The sequence below is a fragment of the Lolium rigidum genome, unplaced genomic scaffold (genome assembly GCF_022539505.1).
Source record: "Lolium rigidum isolate FL_2022 unplaced genomic scaffold, APGP_CSIRO_Lrig_0.1 contig_20394_1, whole genome shotgun sequence".
Lineage (NCBI taxonomy): Eukaryota > Viridiplantae > Streptophyta > Magnoliopsida > Poales > Poaceae > Lolium > Lolium rigidum.
The window spans coordinates 84519-104379 of NW_025899963.1; the positions used below are offsets into that span (position 1 = coordinate 84519).

The 19861-nt window shown below is 45.0% G+C and overlaps 1 protein-coding gene across 1 annotated transcript in view; it reads right to left on the reverse strand.

The window, feature by feature from the left end:
• LOC124680603 (BEACH domain-containing protein B-like) overlaps positions 1-19861 on the reverse strand; it is a 44852-nt gene that overhangs the window by 18207 nt on the left and 6784 nt on the right. Inside the window, exons 4-21 of the mRNA XM_047215670.1 lie at positions 13085-13258; positions 12584-12895; positions 11601-11820; positions 11089-11142; positions 10335-10739; positions 9586-9904; positions 8994-9455; positions 8748-8906; positions 8498-8647; positions 8268-8423; positions 8113-8154; positions 7689-8033; positions 7180-7353; positions 5927-6087; positions 5254-5542; positions 4516-4933; positions 4018-4354; positions 3656-3844 (exon numbers count right to left, since the gene is read on the reverse strand). Of these exons, the coding sequence (XP_047071626.1) occupies positions 3656-3844; positions 4018-4354; positions 4516-4933; positions 5254-5542; positions 5927-6087; positions 7180-7353; positions 7689-8033; positions 8113-8154; positions 8268-8423; positions 8498-8647; positions 8748-8906; positions 8994-9455; positions 9586-9904; positions 10335-10739; positions 11089-11142; positions 11601-11820; positions 12584-12895; positions 13085-13258 (4366 nt within the window). The remainder of the gene's footprint in view (positions 1-3655; positions 3845-4017; positions 4355-4515; positions 4934-5253; positions 5543-5926; positions 6088-7179; positions 7354-7688; positions 8034-8112; positions 8155-8267; positions 8424-8497; positions 8648-8747; positions 8907-8993; positions 9456-9585; positions 9905-10334; positions 10740-11088; positions 11143-11600; positions 11821-12583; positions 12896-13084; positions 13259-19861) is intronic.

Here is a 19861-nt window from a genome sequence, read left to right on the forward strand (position 1 = left end):
TCTTATAGTACTCATCTTTGCAACGAGCGCAAAGGTCTCGTCATAGTCAATCCCATATGTTTGATCGTAACCCCTTGCCACCAACCTTGCCTTGTATCGTTCTATTTTCCCTTCGGGGATTGCTTCACGGAATACACCCATTTGCAAGTAACTCGGACGTTTTCCAGCTGGAAGAGTAACAAGATCCCATGTATTGTTCTTCTCAAGAGCTTTCATTTCCTCCAACATGGCCTCGTACCACTTTGGGTCTTGTTTTGCTTCTTTCCAATCTCTTGGGTTCACCACAGATTGCAATGATGCGATGAAGGCCCTGTAGTTCGTAGATAGAGATGCATATGATACATAATTAGCAATGTCATGCTCCTCCTGGTACCAATTTGGAGGTTTTCTAGCTGCAGCTCGGGTTCCTTTTCTTAAGGCAATGGGCAAGTCCATTGAATCTCTCGTAATAGATGGACCTGCGTCATCAGACAATTCATCAGTTTCAACACCTATTGGAGCATGTTGCTCCCCCTGCACCTGTGTGTCACTTGTCGTGGGAGCCTGTTGTTGCGCATGTTGCTCCCCCTGCACCTGTGTGTCACTTGTCGTGGGAACCTGTTGTTGCTGCTGCTCATGCTGCGATTTTCTCCGTGTATACACTTTCAAGTTCTCTTCCTCGTTTGGCTTTCTCCATCTCTCTTCACTTGTAGCTTGTCTCCTTGTAGACACCCTTAGATTTTCTTCCTCATTTGGCTTTGTCCATCTCTCTTCACTAGTAGGAGATGGAATTGAACCAACAACAACTCTGGATGGTTCATGTTCCTTTGTCCTCAAAAGTTCACTCTCCCCCTCTCGACTAGCTTCGATTGTGCTAGGAGAGTCAAAGTCAAACAACGAGCTGAGGTCCGTCTTCTCTCCATAGAACGGCTCAGACTCTCTAAATGTCATATCCATGCTAACAAATGTTCTCCGCTCACTAGGGCTCCTACACTTGTAGCCCTTTTGTCCAGATGGGTATCCAATGAAGATGCACTTCACGAGCACGAGGATCCAATTTTCCCACCGAAGGTCTATGGTCTCTAACAAAGCAAGTACACCCAAACACCTTTGGCGGAACGATGAACTCATTTTGGCCATAGATCATTTCATATGGAGTCTTCATCCCAAGCACTCTTGAGGGCATCCGGTTGATGAGATAAGTAGCAGTCATAACCGCTTCACTCCACAAGAATTTGGGCACATTCATGGTAAACATAAGTGATCGAGCCACCTCCAGCAGATGACGATTCTTCCTTTCAGCTACTCCATTCTGTGGAGAAGTATCAGGACATGAAGTTTGATGAAGTATTCCTTTTTGGGAAAGAAAACTGCCAAATTCATTGTTCACATACTCCGTCCCATTATCTGTCCTGATAATTTGAATACTAGCGTTGAAGCGATTTTGGACATATGCATAGAAGTCCTTGAAGCATGTAAACACCTCACTTTTATGTTTCAGAAGATATATCCAAGTCATTCGGGAGTAGCAATCAATGAAGGTGACAAAATACTTCATCCCGCTAACAGAGACCACCGGGGAAGTCCATACATCAGAGTGAATCAGTACAAAGGGCAACGTGCTCCGCAGTCCACGACTCACATATGATGATGTCCTGGTGTGTTTTCCAAACTCACATGCATCACACACAAGTTTTTCTTTGTCCACCTTCTTCATTTCTTCAGGGAATATCTTACTCATAGTATCAAAGGACATATGGCCCAATCGACAATGTTGGAGTATCAACCTTGCCTCATTATCATTGGTAACAACTGTGAGAGCAGTGCACAACGCTTCATCGGGTTCCCTTCTATCCAAGTACCACAATCCCTTATGTCTCACACCTATCCCAAGCCTCCTTCCAGTCTTCCTCTCTTCAATTATACAATTATATCGATCGGCAATTATTCGACAATCAATATCATCAACCAAAGAGCTCATAGACACCAAACTCACCGTAAACAATGGAGCATATAATACCGAAGACAATGTAATGGACGGAGTGCATTTCACTGTGCCGACCCCTTTCACAGGTTGATAAGTTCCATCGGCTGTTTGGATTGTCTCTTTATGCATGGGTGGATGTGGAGTATATGATGCAAACTCACTCCACTTACCCGTGACATGTGCTGATGCTCCCGAATCCAGAATCCAATTTGAACAAGTTCCATTTAATGCAGGAGCCTGACTTGAGATTGCTTCTTCTGTTTGTGCAAGATTCACACAATTTCCTAGGACAGTTGTTTTTCCACTTTGTTTTGGAATTTCTGCACTCTCCCTTGATTGTCTCAACTTCTCAATCTCCTTGAGCAATTGAGTCATTTTCTCAAGTAGCTTCTCAATTGTTTGATTCTCCCCCATTGATCAATATTGCTGAAAATCACCAACAAACCAGCTTATGTGCTTCTTCTCTTCTCTGCTATATTTGACCTACTCTTGCAGATCTCCCGACCCCTCTGGATCTTTCTTCTGGCTGCACACGCAGAAATCGGCACCTTTGCTTCTCCCTCTTCACTGCAAGCCACAAGTAGCTGCACCTCACCCAGCTGCTCCCTTTACCACCACACCGAACTTTGCAAGATTCACCACCACTCCGAACGCTGCAGACGGTTGGCTCCGCACCTCTGCAGCAGCTCACATCAACACTTCTACCTGGGCAGCACTCCACTCCTCTGCCCGTCTGTTGTATTTCCCCTGGATTTTGCGGAACTCCACCTCACTCCACCGAATCACCACAGGCAGCCCGTAGCACACACCATCACCGCCTCTAGCTCGATACCATGTAGGCTTTTGGGGAAATTGTGGATGGGTTGGTCACTTGGACCTCCACACCCTCTCATATATATAGCTCAACTTAGGCTTACATGTTAACTCATACACTAGAATAGTCTAGACACTACTACTATACTAACACTCCATAGAATACTCTAGACTTTGCTAATAAGCTAACTTAGATTCTAGCACACTACTGGAATATTCTAGACTTTCCTAGGAGACTACTACTAATCTCCAATTCCCCTAGAGCATTCTACTAGAGTACTATTACACTAATCTTAGATTCCAACAGTCCCACTGTTAACATTTTTTAAGAACGAGACAAGCTCAAGGGAGAAAAATTGTCCACATAGATGCCACACCATTCAAAACACACATGTTTTGCAAACATCAAACCATCTGTCAAACCAACTAACTGAGGGGTAAATTGAACTGTTTTCATAGTTCAGGGTTGAAAGACTTTTCTAGAGTTCACAGTTGAAGAGTAAAACATAGAGATGGGTGTCTATCTTACAAAAACTTGTACATGGAAAATATGATTTGCGCTGAATATATTAGACAACTGAACCCATGATAAAGTGAACTGCTTTATTTTTCTGGCCATATGATTTAGTATTCAACACTGCAGGAAGCAAGGTCAAAATATAGCAGTGGAAGCACTCATCTATGTGTTGTTTTCAAGTTTATCAAGTATCTAATAACTTTACACAAGCAAGCAACTATTTCTAACCATGGTCAAGTCCCATTGGGTCTAATTTGCATGATAAGCAACATCTGGATTTATATGCAGTGTATTCTTAAGCGGGAACTACTGTACATAATGAAATTAGCTTTGTATGCCAATCAATGAAAATATATTACCTCTGAAGAAGATTTAAGAAAATACAACAGCCACCAAGGACATTTACGTGTTCCAAGAAAGATGACAAAAGTGAACCATGTGAAAGAGCGGGAATGATCATGTTCAGTATGTCCTCGATGCATGCTATGTCTTGGCTCCTCTCGAAAAATGATGCAAGAGCACCTATATCAGCTAGAGAAACCTTCAGCCTGTGAAACAAGACGTTTGTTGCATTACGAGCTAAGTCTGTCGAAATGCTTAGAGATTGCCGATTCATGATACATTGAAGCAATGGAAATAAATAGTTGAACTACAAGATATCGGGGAGAGGGAAAAGAACTTCAAATCATTTTAAAGGTTTTTTTAAGTTGGATGTACTTACTTTATGCTCATTTCGGCTAAACTCAGAAGGAGTAACCGAAGCTTGCGAATTTCTTCTATCTTGGGTCTCTCTCCAATAACTTGTTTACTAATTGGATGCAGCAAAGGCTTGGAGCCAACGACATACTTAGAATCTATCTTTTCCCAATAATATTGTCGTAATATGTCAATAATCCTAGGAAGTCCACATAGTAGTGGTAAAAACCTTCCATCCGTTTCAAAATATTGTATCAAGAATATATAAAGATCTCTCTGCACTTCATAGTTCGAATATAACCATATTTCTGGATTCAAATAAACTTGCGAAATAGCGTCTTTCAGAAGAACTTTCGACATGCCTGAATATGGAGGAAATTATATTAACAATGTGCAGCTTCATCGCACACAGTGAAAAATGGAGAGAGAGAGAGAGAGAGAGAGAGAGAGAGAGAGAGAGGGAGAGAGAGAGAGAGAGAGAGAGAGAGAGAGAGAGAGAGAGAGAGAGAGAGAGAGAGATTACCGCAGTTCCTTACAACATCAAACATATACTTCACTGCAGGAAGGGTTTTCATATTTAACAGCTGAGGTGGAGCAGCTTGAAGCAAGAAACCCAGAATAGATAACCCTGAAAGAAGATACATCTGTTGTTGATTCGATACATTTCCATCCAGAACAGATGCGACAAGCTCAATGACATCAGCTGCCAATTTATCATTGATGACAGATGTATAACAATATTGCCCACCATCAGTTACAGAATCACAAAATTGAGTGAAGAGAGGGAAAAATACAGAGACTCCACCAACGCAATAAATAATATCCTGTGGCAAGCGTCTTGAGCATAACTTTGTTCCGCCAATGATTGTTGCTTCAACTGTACTATTGTCAGCACTATCAAGTGTGGATGACACACTGAACAAAGTCTTGCTGGCACTAGCCTGAGGATATGGAGAAAAGAAAATTACTTTATTGATCAATCTGAGCTCTTTGTAACACCAGAGCTCACAATCTGCTCAAGGTTGACCGACAAGGAGCAAATTCAGACACATATGGCAAACCATGGGATTTGTTTCCACACTATAGTTTCCCTAGAGTTGCTATGTTTAGTTCCCTTAGGTCCAAATTTGCATAAACTCTGCTGGGCCAATTCCAATTCCAATTACACTATAGACTACACATGGGTAATTACTGTTCATAATTGAGTGATACACTTGATGAAACAGGTGCAACATCATGCTTATCAGGAAGAGAATGGAACCTGTGCATTAAGACCGAAAATTATCTTTGATGAAATGCCATCTCGTGCGTCCAGAATTCCCCTGTACAATGAATCATCACCATGGAAAGAGTACATATAACTTGGTCCCAGATTATATATGCCGTTTATTTGCTCTGACGAGAGAGCATCAGAAAATACATAAACTGGGCCCATTTGACCAGTAAAAGCAAAGGTCCTTTCAAAACCAATAGAAATAGGCTCTTCACCAACAGGCCTCAGTTCTGTACCGATGGTGCAGCGGGTCATTAGCTCATTGACTTTTGCATACCTGAAAATAGCAACAATAAGTTTCAGTTTTGCAAGATAAAACCAGGCAACATAAAATCTAAACAAACCTTTCTAAGAAAGCTCAAAATACCCTTGCCTTGTCTAAACTGGGGAAATGGCCAGATAAAGTTATTGTATTGCAGAGAGTTGGGATATACCCTATGCTACAAAGCAATTCGGGCCATACTACACTTTGTGCCTATACAGTTACAACAATACATCAGATAATACCTAAACAGATGTAAGCACATGTTTAAGGACCCCAACAGTATCTTATATCGATGTAACAAGATGAATAAATAATTACCGTACCCTATATAAATATGAATAGCTGTATGTAATTTGAACATTATTGTAAATTATGAGTGCAGAATAATTTGCTCACCTACACTTCTCAGATGATACTAGCTCCCCATCAATATAACACCTCAGCTGGCTTCCTCCGGAGAAAGCCCTTCCTAGTGTATGAGTAACAGAAAGGAACTTCCACTCTTTCGGTGGGAGCTTGAGTTGTAACAAAACACACTGTTGTTTTTTATTGATGGACTGTCAAAAAAAGGTTAAGACCAGACTTAAGCATAGGATAAAAAAAAAATGCATGGCCAACGAACCAAAGATATCTACAGCTACCATAGTGGAAACAAGAGTAAAGTACCGTCATATCTCAAATGCCTGATTCCAGATTTAGGCCAACAAATAGATGTAATTTTCCGTTGTTAAAGGTAATCTTATCTATTTTTGCCACATGGGCTAGCACGTGGCAAAGCAAACATAAAATTCTCACTCCGCCATCCAAGTTGAACTTGGGCCCATCGCAGTAGCCCATCGGTGCATACTTACCACCAGCAAGTTCTTCACTGCCTTATTCTACACTAGTGGTTATAAAGTTGAGAGGGAGGAACGAAAAGGTTTAGATATCCTGGCCTTTTTCCAGGCTGCCATGTCAACCATGTGGTATCCAAGGTTGAAAGCTGCTTTGAAACCAACGCTACAGCGCTAAATGCTTTGATATTTGAAGTTTAGGGGGATATGATATCCTGTTTTCTAGTTCAGGGCGGTACAGACTGCTCTGCCGGTTTAGGGTGGTATATGACTGATTCCTTTGTAAACTCAATTGTATTTTGCATCCACATATTGTACAATGTAGCTAGAGATTTTTTGGGAGACAATAGATCTACCTCTATATATAAATTGTCACAACTTAAGAACTTCCGATGGAGTTGTAAGAATAGGGATCAGCGTAATCGCATCAACAGTGGTCTATTTACCCAACATTAGTAACGTGTATTAGCAAGGTTTAGCGGAACGAGGTGTATTTCTTGGAATTTTTCTTATGCAACTAGTAAAAATGTTCGTTGAAGCTGTTATCATGTCAATTTCCACGAATCAACATTAAAGCTGTTATTGTGTCTGTTTCCACTTAGTTGCAAGCTGGAAATTCAATAAATTGTATTGAGAAAATGATCGATTGATGTAGTCAAAATGGTGATTGACGATTATTTAGTAGCGCAAAGGAAGACATGTTATCCATGTACTAGCTAACAGAAGTCATTAATCTCATAAACTATTTCACAACTATAACTCCAATTTATGAAGTACCTGATTTGACCCAAAATAAAGGAGAAAAAACAGCATTACCTCATATACAAGAGCACTTTTGCTAAGCATGGCTGAGCACCCCCTTCCATCTTCTGTGCAAAAGGAGAAAAGCCCCATCATACCATTTTCTGGGAAATTTTCTACCCTTAGCCAGCAAGAAAAGGATAGCCCTCTATTATAAGGCCATTGAAATGGAGATTTTATTTCTATACCCTGTAAAGGAAACAGAAAGTGACAGAACGTCACCGCATTAAATTTTGTATGAGATTGTACGCATACAATTTCTGTGATATATAAAATATTCAGAAGACACATGAAGATGAAACGATCAAAATGAAGTTATTGTCAAGAACATCATCATGTTAAGCAAGAAAAATGAAAGGATAGTTTAACGCATGGTAGCATATGCCTAAAGTCTTACAGCAGATAGCAAACATGTACAATTGACCCAAAAATACGAGAGTTCAAAACTTGGCATGTTGCTACTTCAACCATGGATAACAATAAAAATAAATTCTAAATTGTTAAATAAGCACGATAGGACGCACAGAATCTTGGCCACTGAACTCAAAAAAAGCTTCTGGTCCCTTTTCCTTGAGCATGTGGTTGAGACTTGTTAAAAGCAAAGGAGTATGCTTCTGCTTGACACCAATCTTCTCGCTACGTAAGAGGGCAAAGATTTTCCGGATATCCTTCCCACATATACTGTGTGCCCCAATTATCTGAATCAACTCTGCAATTTCGATAACTGTGTCATCCTTTTCCTCAATTGAAAACCAATCCAGAAGAACACTAAGCATCCCTGCTCTGAAACAGCAAGTTCTATTTGAAATGGATTGCTTGAGCAACTGCTGCAATACAACAAGCCCATAATGCTGAAGTGATGTGCTGCTCTGCCAATCAGAAATTGTTCGATGTTAGAAAAATGTAAAACATATAGGTAGAATTTATCGAAGGAGTTTGAGAGGGGACCTTTTGTAAAACGTTCAAAAATAATATAACAACGTCCTCATTCTGGGAAATAAATTAAGAAAAGAATTGTGAGAATAATACAAGAATGAAGCACACAATAATAAAATGGACTCGGCAATGATAACGTCATGTTGAACTGGTTCAAGCATACTAGCCTTTATTGTTGTTTTCTCATTTATCTCAAACTTCCCATCAACTAGCATACTAAGCAATGCATCCAACAGCCTCCCACTTGGCAACCATTTGTAATAATCCAATAGCAAGCTCTGTAAAGTTTGATAACCCGCACCAACTAGCACTCTGAAAGCGGCCTAGACAAGACAAACCAAGACTAATTAGCACATCAGACAACACTACTACATAAAACATACACCAATGTGATTACCTTTGAAGCCTTATTTCCTTTAAGCAATAAGGTTAATGTCTCAAGGACATTAAGGACCAAGCGCTCACCAGTTGCCTCATTGAAAGTTCCGTTCAATAAAGAGATAATATGTAGAAAGCACCCTCCATTGCGAAATAGATTTTGATAATACTAAGCAAAAATAGAGTATAGAAGCATATTTGTCAAATATTAATTCATTTATAGTTGGAAACAAACACTGCTCTTATTTTTAACAGCTATATGCACCTACCACACGGTCCATCATAATGATCTCTCTCATGCTGACCAGTAAATCAATTAACAATTCCGAGTTGACCTTTTCATGTTCATTTGCTTGTGTGAAGTTCTCTAAATATTTGGAGCAGAGATGCAACTTTGCAGCATGATCTCGTGCCGAAGATGGAGGCAACTGGTCGCAATAAATGAAAAAGTTAGTTTAGTTTCAAATGGTATAGCAAGATTACCAAAGAGAAATTTGAGATAAACAGAGTTTTACTCTAAATAAGGCAAGAACTTGCTCCACTAATTCTTTTCGGAGGTTCTCTTCTTGGAATAAGTTGAATAAACACTCAATACAGTCAGCATTGTGCAAAACTAGAATTCTTCCATCGCTAGATATAGTTACATAATCCTTAAGAAGGCTTAGACTTAATTTTAGACATGTAAGAGTGTGACCAGTTCTGTCCTCACGCAAAGTCATCTCAATGTTTTTTTCCCGAAAACCATCTTTATCGATGACAATGTCAGGACGAGGCAAACTCCTGGAGTTTTGTAGTCCTTGTGCTTGAAGGCATGCGACCTTAAGTACTCTAGTAATTCCATCCAAGGATTTGAATGACGCAAGAGTTTGTTCTGTGGCAAGTTGAAGAATAACACGGCAGCATTTAAGGAGAATGCTGACCACCACTGCATCAGAAACACAATGCTCAAGTGCATCTAGTAGTGCTGAGCATTCTGGCTACAAAGAACAAAAGAAATATAAAATAGAAGGCTTTTAGAAAGAAAAAACTGAAAATAGAAAATATATCATCATTACTGATAAAAAATAATAATATGCTTATAAGGTCGCAAAAGAGAAAAGGTGTTACCAGGTTATATGTGTTCTCATTAAGTGTCGCAGCAAACTCCAAGAAGGAAATAGCTTCCACATGAAGAATGTTAACATCCGTTCGGTATGAGCTTTCAGAATCAGTTGCTATCTTATTATTTCTAACACTGTCATTTTGGTTCTCTGTAACAATATGAAATTGGATGTCCTCGGCAGATGACCCAAAATAGAAACAATCCTCAGAGAATATCAAATCCCATACACCTTCCTCTCGAAAAGCTGTAAGTAGAGCTGGCGCTAAAACAAGAACCCTTCTGAATGTACGGATCGTATAAAGTTGAATGGTCTTGGCTAATATCCTGAAGCATGAGTCACATGAGGAGAGCAATCATCAAATGAGTTATTCTTAAAATTTCAAATATACAGATATGCAATGACTTGAACTCGGATAATAATCATGCTATAGTTGCTGTTGCGTCAAACTAGTCAACTTCATAGGTAACAGTTGCAATGTACTCTGAATAGTTTTTTTTTGTAAAGGTGTACTTCATTGCTAGTACCTTGATTAATATCAACTACCATATTAAAGCCGCATTTGACTGAAATACTGATCTTTGCTTGTTGGATTTCAGTAAACTCCATGGTTGATAAAATACATTAGCTTCAGAAATAATCAACAGAGCAAATGAAACAGCTAGGTAGCATTGATCAAAGACTCAAAGTAATAGAGCAATGTAATTAACTATTTTATCTGAAAAATAATTTATGCCAGTACATATGAAAACTTACTTTATATGGCTTGGTAATTCCGATTCACAAGCACAAGTTTTGATGCATAGAAAGACTGTTAGGAGAACCCTTATCATCCATCTCACAGATTGTTCCTGATAAGCTGATGGGATGGATACAGAAATTTGACTGACAGCAATTTCATCAGAGCTGCACTTTACAACGTCCGAGGGGAGAATAAAAGAGCAAAGTGAAGTGCTCAGCTTTACAGAATAGTCATGCCATTCTGATATATCCAGAAAATGAATTGGGCCAGATATAGAATCTAACGCGAGAGAAGTTCTCATGTTATCCTTTTGCCGGTGAAACTCCTGAATCATAAATGCAGGCCAGCTGATGCTATTTGCAAACTTATGCACCAACCCACTTTCGCATAAAAATTGCAAATTGTTGGCATTGCCAAATCTGAATAGCAGTCAAGTCAAGGACTAAATATGGGGAAAATACTTTAGTAGAATAATAACAAGTTCAAATACACTGTCTAAGTTCTTCAACTATATTGTAAGTCAGGTGTACTACTACATCATTTTGTCAAGAAAAAATAAACAAAACACTTTTTTCTTGGTAGAGCATATTTGTTTCAGTCAAAAAAAACATCAGTTTGTCCCAATTATACATGACATATAATTATTCTTAAATCAAAGGTTACAACAACATATTGATGTTATTTATATTTTGAGAAGCCTATTAATATTCTACAAATTCCAAAACTTATGCTAATTATCAATTAAAAGTAATTTAGAGCACAGGATACACTGCCTCACACATAATTTCCAAATATAGTAGCTGGACCAGAAGAATTTCACCCCTGCAAAAGCACATTAATGTCCGAACATAAAGTGAGATCAAATATAGAAGGTAAAAGAGTCTGATTTCTTAACCTAGCATCTTTCCATTCTAATATTTTACGGCAGATTTTAAAAAAATCATTGCAAAACTTTCATATTATGACATGTAGAGTTCGCAAAATGCCCATAGGTATGACAAGCAACTAGCAAAATATAATTTTAGATGAAGAAGTCAATACCAGTCTAAACACTAAGTCTGTTGTATTGTTTAAGCTACTATACTTGGAACTTCTGCCCATAGGTATGACAAGCAGCTTTGTACTGAATCAGCAACACTTATTATGTATCGGAGGAAGTATATGATTAGTATTTATCTTACCCAGAATATTTAACCATTATGGGTATAATACGAGAGCATAATAAGGCAAGAAAAACATGAAATGACATACAGAACTAGTCTAGGTGCTTAAAGATGCACCTTTCATCTCTTGAGATAGATGAATGCTTGGAAACTGAAAATTTATTTGAAGGAAGTCCTAGCCCATCCAGTAAAATTTCCAGCCCACCAATGCTTTTGAAATGATTCTGTGCACGGGTACCACATATAGTCGATCGAAGGGCGCACAAAGTGGTAAAATGAAGTGAGAGATCAGTCCACTGCTCTTTCAAATTCAGTCTCTGAATGACCCGTAACAGTTCTGCAGTTACATTTCTATATTTGTCAAATAACTAAAATGAGAGAAATTCAATAATAGCCATATGATGACATTGTAAATTACAGATGGATACACTGGCAAACGTCTTTAGGCATCCAATACTTATGGTCCCTGATGCTTATGATGATGAGGTTACGGAGACATGGAGAGTTACAGCGGAGTTCTGATTTCTTCTTAGCACCTCACATCCATTCAATGATATGTGTTTGTGTTTGTTAATCAAAACAGAACTTAATTTTGTGCAGCTTAATATTTTATTGACTATTCTTTGTATTCTTAGTACTCCCTCCAACCATAATAAGTGTCGGATTCTTACTAAGGGATTAGTACAAACCTTGACCCTTATTATGAATCGGACGGAGTACTATTGTTTCTTCAGTGATATTTCATCTTTAATAAGAAGCTAACTTGAATAATCAGTGAAGTCTGCAGACAGTGTCTACACTCTTTATGTCATCGAGATCCCTTGAGGCTTCTCTCACATGCATGCAATTCTTCCTAAGTCCTCACTTTAGTTCAAAGCTTACTACATAGAGATCATCAATAAAAAGTAATTAACATTAAAGTCTTCTAATAACATACATGTAATTATCATTAATTGATACTCCTAAATCTATTGTCCAAAGAGTAAAAAGGCTTTATATGGCAATAGAGTAAAGTACACAACTCCACTAATATATGTTTGCAAAATAATTTGCAGAACTTATGATATCAATTTCAATAAACAGCTAAAGGGCAACTTTACCTACTAACCGATTGACAGAACCAGCTTCGAGCAGAAGAACAATAGCCTTTTGATGCCAATGTTGAAGTACATCAGGAATGATGTTTTCTGGAGTACTTGTAGCCAGATAACTGTTTGATGGGACATATTTAGTGGTATCGGAGAAGTGGGGATCCCTTGTAACAGTTGGCTCCAACTTTATGAAGTTCGAAATTATTGTGATTATGCATATGAGTATCTTTAGCATAATCCTTGTATTTTCTACTGCTTGACCTGAAGATTGGTCATCTACAGCATGTAAACCGTTCAAGGTTTTGAGCTGATCAACTGCGGCTGAACATAAAAAAGATTAAATAGTTAATTAAAATTTAGCTAGTAAGACAATAAAGCTACAATTGGAACATTTAGTAGTGATAATATGAAATTATAGTTGAACTAAGAACAAGTAAAAAGACCAGAATAAGAATCCAGCACTCAGACATATCTTTAGAATGAGTACGAGCATCTGAATTGAAGTGCTACCTTTTAGTAGAGATGTAACCTTCTGCACACCACCATAATAGCTAAACACTTTACAGTTATGCATGGAGCGAGTCAGAATTGTCAGACACTCCAGGACATGTAATCTTTCAGTGCTTAATTCCAGGGGTTCTGGTTGGTCCAAATGCTTCGGAGAAGATTCTGGACTGGTGCCACCTAATAATGCAATACAGGAGCAAATGTGATCTCACTTATCACAGTAACAGCAAAATCACAAGCAGTATCATACAAAATCACCCATCCTCGATTTATCATTCACAGACAAGCACTATAGGTCACATACGGTGCTGCCTGCAGACAAATTGTTGTGTAGTGAGTACTGCAGCAATACCTTAGTGTGAGTAGTGTTCACGCATGGCATAGAGCCTTATGCCCTTTTGGATGGGGCCACATTGGTTAAATTTCATATGGCGGTCGGCCGGTGGCATCTGGACAGAAAACTTTCTATTTTGGATATACTAAGTTCTTAAGACCATCTTTTTAACAAACATAACAGTAAAATCATACAGAAATTGGCAAAGATTTCCATAACTAAATAGATTAACAACAGAGCCCAATGCACGACTATGGAAAAAATAGTCCTTAAGAGCATATAGACTGAATGGAAGAAGCAAAAGGTGTTGGACAAACGGAAGCTCTAGTTAAGCTGACTACTAAATTAACTAGCTTAAAGGTGTAGGACTAAAAGTAGGCATGAAAGTGTTAGTATCTCTAGCCTCACTTTCATGAAGAAGAGGATGACACTAGGAGAGTTGGGGCAATTTTCGTTGGTTTATTTCACACACATCTCACACAATGCCATGCCAAACTGAGGGCATGGGGTTACAGATTTATAGCTGCTAGCCAGCCAGAATATCCTAGTCTTCCCACCCCACATTAGCACCCTGGTGTACCCCCTTCTGGTTCACGTGACAAGGACGATCGACTTCAGACGTGACACACCGGGCGGCGCGGCGTCGGGCGACGGCAACGGCGGCAGGACGGCGGGCTGGCCGAAGCGGAGACAGTACCAGTACACGAGAGGCGTTCCAGATGTGCTCCCTGGGGGCGCCGGCGGTGACGGCGCGGCCCTGGCGGCCGGTCAGTCCGGCGGCGGCAGGGCTGGGTCCACCAGAACCTTGGCCTCTGGCGCGGTCGTCGAGTTTGACCGGTCAACGTCGCAAGCTGGAAAGGGAAAGCGGCGTCGCCGTGCTGGCCGAAAGGTGCAGGCGCTGCGCGCCAAAGCTCGGGCTGCTGTTCAAAGCGCCGGCCTGGTGGGTCGTGGTGGGGCCGCTGTCAGCGCCTCACCCTTGGATGCTTCTAGCTCTGGCCTTGGTGGGCCCGGTGGGACTGCCGACGTCGCCTCGCCGTTGGACGCTACCGGCTCCATGCCGTTGCTGGTCCAGGGGCTGGTCAAGGATGGGACCGTGGTGGTCCGCGCGGCCGATTCGGTGGACGAGGGAGCGGCACTGGAGGCGTCGCACATGGGAGCGGGGCTCCGCATTGGATCCATCCTGATCCCAGCCGCGGATGCTGCTCTCCTGTCTCCGTCGAGGCCGGGGCCCCCTTCCATCCAACTGCGTGAGCAGGGCAGCGCCGTGGAGAGGACGACGACTGCGTCGCTCTCACGTGCTTCTTCCATGTTGGGCCACTCTGGCTGCAGCATTGGGCCTTCCTCGCCACGCCGGCAGTGCGCAGCGTTGGTGGGTGGTGGAGACGGTGCGGGCCAGGCCCAGCAAGGGACGTTGCTGGCACTGGCCGAGCGCCAGATGGGCCAGGTCCAGGACGTCGCGGATGATGCGGAGGCCCTAGCTGCCACGCCGCGGCATTCAAATGCTGCGCGGGAGAACGGGGAGATTTCTCCCCCTGTCGACGTCGACGTGGCAAAGGAGACGTCGCTGGACTCTCCGGTGCTCCAGCTGGCCGTCGTCGTCAACGCTGAGGATGCTGACTCTTCGGAGGCGCACAAGTTCAGGGTCGAGGATTCCGATGGCGAGCAGGTTGACGAGGAGATTGTGGTGGACACACCTCCGGCGCGCGGCGTTCGCGACGTAGGCTTGGTTCCCTCTCCCTCGCTCGTGTCCCCGGCGGTGTGCCGCTTTGCTTCGCCACCAGTGGTGTTTCAAAGATCGCGGCAGCCCCCCCCCCCCACCACGGACGTCGCCCATCGCAAGGCCGCGAACCCTAGGGGAGTTTCTCACAGCCGCCAAGTCGAGCTCAGACGCTCTCCTGCAGACTCCGGCTGTTCGCCGCAGGCTGGCGGAGCTAAACTTCCAGCCTCGCCGTAGCTCTAGGATTGCAGGGCAACCTGGTGGCTTGAACGTGGAGATGAGAGCGGTGCGCAACCTGATGCGCAAGCTTGGCCTTCTCAAGGGGGATGAGGCGCCATCGGAGGCGGCCCTGGAAGCCTATCATAAGATGTACGAGCTGCCCCTGACGGATGACATGATTGAGGCGATCGCGGAGTTCTATGGGTGGTCGCTCTCGACGATCCGAGGATGTTCCCCACCGCTGTTGGGGATGACGGGTGGTCGCCTCATCGAGGCTTGACCCCTGACGGTGGTCCACGGGTGTCTTAAGCTGTTCCGATGTTGTACGAACCTAAGGTGCTGGTGGCCAATGTGCGAGGCCTCAATGATCGCGCAAGGCGTACGGGTCTTAGGAGTGTTGTGAACACTACGGGTGCGTCCATTGTATGTCTCCAGGAGACAAAGCTATCTGTTGTAACCCATGCGATTGTTATTGAGGCGCTAGGCGCAGACTTTGATGCTTACTTCTGCTTGCCGGCGACTGATACTAGGGGGGATCATTGTGGCTTGGACTAGCCGTGTGGTGCAGCTCGATAGCGCCCATTACGGGGCTAATAGTGTCACAGCTAGGGTCTCCCCGGTGGGTGGTGGCTCGGATGGTGGTTGACGTGTGTCTATGGACCACGAGCCGAGGCCGACAAGGTCGCCTTCTTAGAGGAACTTCGCGATGTCCGCAGGGGTCACCCCGGACCGTGGGCTCTCTGCGGGGATTTTAACCTGATCTATCGTGATGAGGACAAGAACAACGGCAACCTAAACCGTAGGATGATGGGCAGATTTCGACGCTTCTTGAATGACTGCGAGCTGAAGGAGATCTACCTTCACGGGCGACGCTATACGTGGTCTAACGAGAGGGAAACGCCCACTCTTGTCCGGCTGGATCGGGTGTTTGTCACGGCTGCTTGGGAGGAGCTGCATAGTAGCTGCATGCTGCGCTGCTTGGCGACGGTGGTGGCTGACCACTGCCCACTCCTACTGGACTGCACCACCAAGTCCTCAGGACCGAAGCGGTTCCAGTTCGAACGGTTCTGGCTTCGCTTAGAGGGCTTCGAGGAGGCTGTGCGGAGCGCCTGGGATGTTGTGGAGGGGGACCCTGACCTCTTCCGGCGGCTCACTGCTAAACTAAAACGCACAGCACGCAGTCTGATGAGCTGGAGTGACAAGAAGGTCGGTTGTGTCAAACTGCAGCTGATGATAGCGCGGGAGGTCGTCCTGAGGTTGGATGTGGCCATGGAGACTAGACAGCTGTCACCAGACGAACGCCGACTCAGGGCACACGTCAAACATGCTTACCTGGGTCTGGCCTCTCTGGAGCGCACCATGGCTAGGCAGCGGGCCAAGATCGCGTGGCTCAAGGAAGGGGATGCTAACACGGCCTTTTTCTACCAGCACGCAGCTTACCGCCGCCAGAAGAACGTGATCCACAACCTGCAGGTGGAAGGCGCGGTTACCTCCGACCATGCGACGATGGCTGGAGCTGCTTTCGCACACTTCGAAGGCCTGCTTGGAACCTCGGAGGAGAGACAACACTCGCTGGACTTGGACTTCCTGGACACCCACTCTGAGGATCTCTCGGAGTTGGAGGCTGCGTTCACTGAAGACGAGATCTGGGAGGTGATCCGGCGACTGCCTGTGGGCAAGGCGCCCGGGCCCGATGGGTTCACGGCTGAGTTCCTCCAAAAGTGTTGGGGCGTGGTGAAAGGCGACTTCATGGCTGCCTTCAATAAGCTGTTCACGCTGTGTGGGCGCGGGTTCCAAGGCCTTAACCAGGCCCTGCTAATCCTGCTGCCTAAGCGTCCGGATGCGGCTGCGTTAGGCGATTACAGGCCGATCAGCCTGATCCATATCTTCGCCAAACTGGTTGCTAAGGCGCTCGCTACGCGTCTTGCCCCTCGGATGGAGTCGCTGGTGGATCGCAACCAATGCGCGTTCATTCGCAAACGGTGCATCCACGACAACTTTATGTTGGTCCAGCAGACTGCTCGGTTCCTTCACCGGGAGAAGCAGTCGCGGGTGATGCTTAAGCTGGACATCGCCCGCGCCTTCGATTCCGTCTCGTGGGGTTTCCTCTTGGAGATCCTCCGCAAGGTAGGCTTTGGACCAAGGTTCCGCGAACTGGTGTCCATTCTCCTATCTACGGAGAGTACTAGGGTGATGCTCAACGGCGAGCCAGGCCCCCCGATCTGGCATCGACGGGGCCTGAGACAGGGAGACCCCTTGTCGCCAGCGCTGTTCGTTCTGATGATGAACTCGCTCAACAGGATGCTAGCTAAGGCGATGGAGCTGGGGATTCTGAGACGTTTAGCGCGACGGGATTTAGTGACGTCGGTATCGCTTTATGCAGACGATGTGGTGATCTTCTGCCATCCAGATGAGACGGAACTGCGTGCTGTACGCGGTATCCTGGAGCTCTTTGGTCATGCATCAGGGTTGCGTACCAACTTCGCTAAGTGCTCGGTCTCTCCGATCGCCTGTTCGGATGAGGAGTCGGTGGGCGCAGCTGAACTCATGGAGTGTCAGCTTGCGCCTTTCCCGGTGAGGTACCTTGGCATCCCGCTGTCCACCAGAAGGCTGACGGCTGCATCATTCCAGCCTCTGGTAGACCGCCTGGCTGACAAACTTCCCACCTGGAAGGCATCGATGATGCCTAGGGCGGGACGTCTGACGCTGATCCGTTCGGTCCTAGCAGCGATCCCTCTACATCAGCTGATGGTGCTGGGCATCCACAAGAAAGCACTAAAGCAGGTGTATAAGATCTTGAGAGGATTCTTATGGACGGGTAGGGCGGATGCCAACGGTGGGCACTGCCACATCAACTGGGCGCGGGTGTGCAGGCCGCTGCGGCTGGGGGGCTTGGGAATCCCAGACCTTGAGCGCACTGCCATCAGCCTCAGGTTGAGATGGATCTGGCGGATGCGCACTGATCCTCTGCGACCATGGCGCGGGCTGGACATGCACTTCTCGAAGACGGAGCTGGATGTCTTCGCGGCCTCCACCTACATGGTGGTCGGCAACGGGGAATCCGCCCTCTTCTGGGAAGACAGGTGGCTGGACGGCAGGTCCATCAAGGAGATGGCGCCGGAGGTGTACGCCCTAGTACTGAAGCGTCGGCGGAAGGCTCGCACGGTCCGAGAGGCGTTGGTCGCACTCTCCTGGATCCCCGACATAGTTGGGGCACTGAGCGCCCTAGCACTGTGGCAGTACGTACAGTTGTGGGGCAGACTCCGGGACACCCAGCTATCGGCGGGCCCAGATAGGCTGATTTGGCGTTGGACGACGGATGACCGGTACTCGGCCAGCTCCCGTTATGACACCCTCTTCCAGGGGGCGGTCATCTCAGGCTCCTGGAAGCTTAACTGGAAATCCTGGGCGCCGCCTAGGGTGAAGTTCTTCATATGGCTGGCCTGCCTCGACAGATGCTGGACGGGGGAAAGACTGGCACGACGTGGACTCCCGCACGCGCCTACATGCCCGTTATGTGACCAATCTGTCGAGACAATGAGCCATCTGCTCACAGGATGCTCCTTCTCCAGGACGGTTTGGTTTGAGGTTCTGTCGTGGATACGATCCACCTCAGGCCCTCCCACGGTTGAGGGTGACTTCGCGGAGTGGTGGTCGCAGGCGGTGCGGACCGCCCCCCGCCAGCTGCGCAAGGGCACTTCGTCGGTTATCATGCTTACGGCATGGTGGATCTAGAAGCATCGGAACGCGGTGGTCTTTGACAACGTGCGACCTTCGGTGACATCCTTGTTCAACGACTTAGTGGCCGAGGCGCGGCAATGGGCGGACGCGGGAGCCCGGGGTGTGCGCCAGCTACTCCCCTAGATTAGTTTTTCCTTTTCCTTGGGTCGAGTTGTACGGCGTGTTGTGTCCGTGCTCGGACTTGTACATAAACTCTTCTTTATCTATCAATGCATCGAAACGCAAGGCTTTTGCGTTTTCGCGAAAAAAAGAATATCCTAGTCTAAAGATGCTAACTGCCAGTCCTTATGCTAGTCTAAGATTCTAACTGCCAGTCCTTTGATGCCTCTAAAAAGCAGTCAAAGATCAGGGATGCTATCCTATCCTAACCACCTGTCCTTCACAAAGGACCATGTGTGTGCTGCAGTTCACAGGAACATGTGTGTGCTGCAGCAACTCCACAAAGACCAGAATACAATAACTTATTCATCATTCTTCCCCTAAGTCTTGTACGCCGTCTTGCGGGAGCGCTGAGCCATCCCGATCCGGGAGCAGAGCTCGAGGAACTTGACCCTCCCAAGAGGCTTGGTGAGCAGATCCGCGAGCTGATCCGTGGTGTTGACGTAGCTTGCCTTGATGCTCCCTTCCTCCAAGCAGTCTCGGATGAAGTGATACCTCAACCGAATGTGCTTGCTCCGTTCATGAAAAACGGGGTTCTTTGCCAGGCCAGAGCAGACTTGCTGTCCACCAAGAGCTGCACTGGTCTAGTGTCTCGACCAAGGAGATCACC